Source organism: Hippocampus bargibanti, linkage group LG01, assembly GCF_051943395.1.
Source record: "Hippocampus bargibanti isolate YZ-2025 linkage group LG01, ASM5194339v1, whole genome shotgun sequence".
NCBI classification, from domain to species: domain Eukaryota; kingdom Metazoa; phylum Chordata; class Actinopteri; order Syngnathiformes; family Syngnathidae; genus Hippocampus; species Hippocampus bargibanti.
Genome location: NC_142734.1, coordinates 36,834,565 through 36,841,040, shown reverse-complemented (window position 1 = coordinate 36,841,040; position 6,476 = coordinate 36,834,565). Strand labels below are relative to the sequence as shown.

The 6,476-nt window shown below is 43.5% G+C and overlaps 1 protein-coding gene across 1 annotated transcript in view; it reads left to right on the top strand.

The window, feature by feature from the left end:
* The first annotated feature begins 628 nt into the window (after positions 1-628).
* LOC148904151 (serine/threonine-protein phosphatase 6 regulatory ankyrin repeat subunit C-like) overlaps positions 629-6,476 on the top strand; it is a 30,258-nt gene continuing 24,410 nt past the window's right edge. The window contains exons 1-8 of the mRNA XM_089014801.1: positions 629-833; positions 1,474-1,557; positions 1,621-1,699; positions 2,019-2,089; positions 3,275-3,475; positions 3,557-3,644; positions 4,763-4,905; positions 5,817-6,029. Coding sequence (XP_088870927.1) covers positions 807-833; positions 1,474-1,557; positions 1,621-1,699; positions 2,019-2,089; positions 3,275-3,475; positions 3,557-3,644; positions 4,763-4,905; positions 5,817-6,029 — 906 coding nt within the window. The 5' untranslated portion in view covers positions 629-806. The remainder of the gene's footprint in view (positions 834-1,473; positions 1,558-1,620; positions 1,700-2,018; positions 2,090-3,274; positions 3,476-3,556; positions 3,645-4,762; positions 4,906-5,816; positions 6,030-6,476) is intronic.

Genomic DNA, 6,476 nt, shown 5'->3' with positions numbered 1-6,476 from the left:
AGACTCAAAAGAAGCGAACAAAATTTATGACGATACAAAACGTACTTTGAGAGCATCGTACATTGACAGGAAAGAGGAGTTTACGTGGCTTGCGGCAGACGATGCAACGCAAATATTGCAATGTGCAACCTGCCGGCAAGTGTATGGACAGACGACAACTGGAATAAAATCAGCCGCAAGGGACAAATTAAACAAGGGAACATTTGTGGTACAATTACTTAATTTTAAAGTGTTGTTCTGTTATATATTCTGATTATCAATCCTTCATACTTTGCAACAATGTATTTTTGCGATTAGTCGTCTTACTGTGTTTCAAGTTGTGTTTCAAGCTGTCTGCCCTGGTGTCTAACTTTTGGTCATGGGTTTTAGACACTTTATTGCTGTATATCATTGGGTGGCACTGTAGTAGACTGCAAGGCGCACTTCAAAATCATACACGCGTGTGACGCAACAGACTGCACAATGACTGCTACCCTTCCTTCCATTGCTGCACTCTTTGTGGTCCCTACCGCTGCGAATGCTAAAGTGTTGTACATGTTTTGGCCACACGAGGTCGCCACGCGCCCAGCAGGCGTCAAGCGCCCGCCGAGCCTGTAGGCGGACCAGCGCGAAGCTCAGCAGCGGCTAGCAGCATCGTCCAAGCCGACATCAGATGCAGACAACAACAGCGTCAGATCGAAAGGGAGTCGCATTCGTCTTCTCCGTCGGCGATGGGTGTCATTTAAAGGGTGGAAAGAGCAGCGCGCCGCACGATACCTCGAAGTTTCAGTCCCATGAAGGAGCTCCATCCCGGCTGAGTTCGGGAGATGGGAGTACTCAACATTGCAGACCAGGTACGCCGACCGGGGGCGCCGTCTATTTGCTGGCAAGCTCCTCTGCGCATCACGGCGCACGCTCGAAACATCGACTTGTTTTGAAAATCCTCACTTTATACGCATCCCGCAAATTCATTGGGTTAATGGCAGCGTCGTAGTCGTTTTAATGATCTATTTTGGCGGCATATGAGTTCCCGCAATGATTCTAGATCTGCGCTTTAGCTCGCGGCTAACCAAATCCTTTCGACGATACCAGCAAGAGAGACATTCGGGCCCAATGGAGTCTAGGCCTCCGCGAAGGATCTATATATTTGCTGGGATGTCGTCTATTTGCCTTCGCTGCAGTATCTCGTCAAAGGTCGCTTAACATTTTATGGCTGATGTCGGGCAGTAGAAAACAAAGGGAAAAAATACACCACGGGTCGATTCATCTGAGTTGAATGGAATGCGGTTTTCTGCAACCTTAGCGTATGCTTAGAATGGAAAATGAAACCTTCACAGTGAAATTGGGGTGCAACTTCACTTGCGTCTCAATATTATAGTCTAGAAAAAAAGATGAACAATTGTAAGCTTAAATGTAATACAATGCAAATAGCCAATCATTGCGTACCCACCTCCAAGCCCATAATTGTGACTGTGCTGGATTTGTGTGTTTCAGCCACCTCTGGTCCAGGCCATCTTCAACCGTAATGCTGACGAAGTAAAACTATTATTGCACAAAAAGGAGGATGTCAATGCACTGGTAGGTGATTGTGTTGTAGTTCGGCCATGGAACGTGATTTTCATTCTTGTTCTAATGAATCAGGACCATGAACGCCGTACGCCTCTTCATGCTGCTGCTTGCATGGGTGATGTTCATATCATGGACCTCCTCATTGAATCAGGTTAGACTCCTGCTTTCGTTTACTTCTTTGACGACACTGAATAGCCACCATGATGTGTTCCAAACCTACCCACCCACAAGTGACCAAGACTGACCAAATACTTTTTGTTGTCATCGTTTCCCCCTCTTACATGCTTTCAATACATCTCAGCTCAGTCAACCCTGTGTGAATTTTGCTAAGAAATAACAGTCAGCAACTCGCGCCGTGACACTTGACAATTACCCCTCACAACATAAACGATACTGTTTTATCTTCTTTTGAAACCCAAATCGTCAAATCCTACTCGGTCTCACTGTAATTGCTACCTTATGACCCTCAGGTGCCAATGTGAACGCTAAAGACCATGTATGGCTCACCCCCTTGCACAGGGCAGCTGCTTCCAGGAACGAAGTAAGCAACATGCTTCTTTTTTCTTTTTTTTTTTAAACATCACGACGTATAATAGCAACCTGCAATCTTCATCATGTGATACCTGTTAATTTTTCTGCTGATGTAATGTGTTATAAGTATTTACAATACTTATAATAAGCTCATGATGTAAACCAGTTGGTCAAAAGTAACATTTTGTTTCACTTTGGTCAAGTTAGCACATGAAATGGAGAAGCTCTTCAACCAAAATAATATTTGTAATGATACCATATAAGTCCTGTTTTACATAAAATCAAATCAGATCAAATATATAATTCTGATGATGATGATAGCAAGGGTTAGTTAGTACGAATCCAATCAAGAGCTTGCGTGAAGTTAAAGAGTCTGCATTCAAAAGTTACTTCATGATAAGTTAAGTTACTTGACGATGCTGTTCTCTGCACTGCTACTTAAATCACACCAGTCATTGCAGCGAGAAAGTAGATAATTTCTTACTTTGTCTTATCATATTTCTGCTACAATCACAGCGTCATGAACCCCCAAAATGCAGAGCACCCATCATTAATTCTACCAGTGAACTTATTTTTTGGTCCCATTCATCAGCTAGAAGTCGCACTTTGGTTAGCACTGTCACCAAAAGAACATTTCACATTGCTAAAACTTTCCCGTAGGTCAAGTTTAAACTGTCACAAAATTTTGAATTTTCTTTGAGCGCACCCCCAACGCATCGCACCGTGATTCCTCAGTTAATTTTACAGAGACAACCAATGGTTGTGCCTATTTTAGCTCACCGATGACCGAAGCGTGACACGGGTAGTTTTTTGAAGTTGTAGTAAAAGGTCAACTAAGGTAAACTAAAGCACTTTGAATTGTTTCCACAAAGCATATGCCTATGCTGTTGTTGTTGTTGTTGTTGTTTAATTTTGTTGTTGTTTAATTTTTATATGTGACTGCCATTTTTGTCTTCACCTCTTTTCATGGCTTTCAAATGACCCCAAGAATGATTGCAATCTATGTTTTCCCCATGTGCAAAGTTTCCATGTCAATCTTAGAATGAAGTTAGCTGACTTGCATTACTCGCATGATAATAGCGGCAAGAACACTTGCATGTTCAGGACAGGGAAAATTAGAAGGACAACAAAAAGTCTCCACTCAAGGAGATAATCCTGAGTGGAAACGTAACAAAGTGCTCTTTTGTGTCCACAGAGGGCAGTGGGCCTGCTGCTGAGGCGCGGTGCGGATGCCAACGCTCGAGACAAGTTCTGGCAAACGGCGCTGCACGTGGCGGCCGCCAACCGAGCCACGCGTTGCGCCGAGGCCTTGTTAAGCCAGCTGAGCAACCTGAACATGGCGGATCGCACGGGCAGGACTGCACTGCACCATGCCGCTCAAAGTGGATTCCAGGAGGTGAGTGAGGCACACTTTCACAGAGCTGTACCCGAGAAAAATGCTCCTCAAAACCACAAATACAGATGGAATTTCTGCTAGATGGTGAAGCTGCTGTTGAATAAGGGAGCCAATCTGAGTGCCATCGATAAGAAGGAGCGACAGCCCATCCACTCTGCTGCTTACTTGGGTAACTAACCAAACTTTAGCATCTTTGGTGTAGTAGTAAGACTGATCCGTCACCGTCATTTTGCTAGCACAGCATACGGACTTCCAGAAAATAAAAGGAAAAGTAACAGCAGCAGTAAATGACATAGAAGAAGCTAGCTTAAAGGACAACCGACGCCCCAGACAAGTTGTGTCCATAATTTGTAAAATGGCTTCAAATGACTTCCACTGAGCGTATTTGACAAAGATTCCACATCATATTTTACCTTTTAAGACTCGCGCTGAATATTCCGGAAGTCTTGTTTTTGAGTTGGTGACGAGTCGTCACGTCACTGAAGGAACGCCCCTGACCGAGAAAGGACACACAATGCATTTTGAGGTACTTTGTTTGGTCTGAAAACTGGCGAAATTAGAAGGAAAACACATAAATAACGCAATGGTGAATCGTTGTGTGTTGCACCAAGACAACTATTTGATATTCGCTAACACAAATTACCAGCAGACAAATCAACCCATTTCCAACGGAGCTTTGGCGCCATCTTCTGCATTTTCTGGGACGCCACACATCATTCCTGACGCCTCAAAATGACCCGGAAGAACTTCTTTAATCGATTGCAAACATTTATGCTTTCCTCTTCAGAACCTGGCCACTTCCGGGTTCAATTTGAAGTCGTTTTTGGACACTTGAAGTCATTTTTATTGGTGTTTTGCATTTGACTAAAAATATCAGCCTGCGTGTTTTGGTTATTTTAGATGCTATAAAACGTTTTTGTGATGTCAGTTAGGAAACAAAAAAGTGCGGTCGGTTGTCCTTTAAATGTGACCTTAGATAACTTTAATGCTGTTGCTCATTCTTTATCTTTTTTTTACTGCAACATGACTAAATCACAAGATTCAATGGGCATAACAATTAGCTTCCATTCTGTTTCACGCCACAATGGGCTCAGTTGAACTCAGTTGACCGCATAGCAGGGTTTGCGATTGTGAGTAATTAGCATTTTTTTTCCTGAGCCAATTGAGGGGGCAAATCACAAATGGACTAGGATTATTTTTGAAAAGCATCATTTCCGATGTTTGATGGTTATTATGGGGCTTTTATGTATCGAGTGGTGCTCTTGATGTTCGTGTCATGTGGTGCAGGGCATGTGGAAGTGGTGAAGCTGCTGGTGTCGCGTGGCGCAGACAAGAGCAGCAAGGATAAGCAGGGCTACACGCCTCTCCACGCTGCCGCGGCGAGTGGCCACATTGAAATTGTAAAATACCTGCTGAGGATGGGAGCAGAGGTAAGAGAACTGACACTCGGGTTTTTGGAGCTACGTGGTCTTTATGTTTCAATTGAAGTACAGTGATACCTCCGCTGACAAACGCTTCAGCTCACGAACATCAAATTCGCCATTATGTAGTCTCGGCAGACGAACCAAACCACACTGTCGAACAGCGCCAGTGTGGCTGGCGGACAAGTTTTCGTCACCCCCTTTCTTTGAGTCCGAACATGGTTTGTTATCGAGTGTACTTTTGCTATTATGGGACAGAAAAAGACCCCACCACAGGCTAGTGTTAAGCCGAAGAAGACACTAAAGAAAATTACGGTCGAGCACAAGAAGGAGATGAAGAAGAGGAGTGTGACTTAGCTTCCCAATACCAGTACGCTAAGTCTACCATTGATACCATCCTTAAGAACAAGGAAGCTATTAAGGATACGTGTGTGGCTAAGGGTGTTTCTGTGTTGTCTAAGCAAACGTCTCAGGCAATAGAAGAGGTTGAAAAACGTCTGTTGATTTGGATTAATGAAAAGCAGCTAGCAGGGTACAGTGTGAGTGTGTATGAAAGGTGACTCTCCTTCCAAACAGAAACTCCTTCCCTCCTCCCGCCACTCCATTCCATCAAGCCATCAACTACCATCAGAAATATAAATAAAACCACTTTATTATGCAGTACAGTTTATTTCTTCAATTACAATACAATAGCACGTAAAATAAGGTGTATATTTTGTGTCGTTTTAAGGCTTATTTAGTAGGAAATTATTATTATTTTATGGGGACTTGGGAAGGGATTATTCTCATTTTAATGGTTTCTTTGCACTTTTCGCCTCACACACACTTTCTGGGAACCAATTGTGTTTGTGAGCTGAGGCATCACTGTATTTGATAAAACCCAAATGGTCACGTTGTGGATATTTGCCTCCCTTGTCAAGATTGACGAGCCCAACACATTCGGGAACACGGCGCTCCACATGGCGTGCTATATGGGGCAGGAGGCGGTGGCCACCGAGTTGGTCAACCACGGGGCCAACGTCAACCAGCCCAACAGATGTGGATACACACCACTGCACCTGGCTGCTGTCTCCACTAACGGTGCCCTCTGTCTGGAGTTGTTGGTCAACAACGGGGCAGATGTCAACCAGCAAGTCAGTATTTATTTATAAATGCATTTGAAGGACTCGTCGTTGTGAGAACCCAACTTTGATCTGGCCAGTTTTTAACCACATTCGTCTGTGCCAGTTGCCTATTTGTAGGTGGAGAGACTCCGTGAGACAAATCCGCAGAATTCAGAAAGGATGACTCAAGCAGCAATTTCCAAAATGAGCCAATGGCATAAGCGTTATTTAGTTGTTTAATGCTACATTTAATAAATAAAGATGACTTTGACTTTAATGGGTCGGCTACTTTCCCAGAAACAGCCATTTACTTCCAAATGTTTCTATGTTACAAATGTTTTAAGTCTTCCTCTGTAAATCAGAACATCTTATGACAGGACTTTAACACCAATGACACGCTAGCATTTTAATAACGAATAGGGGAACAAGAATTGAGCCAAGTGATTGTTACCTGTTAGAGATGTTTATTCGGACTCT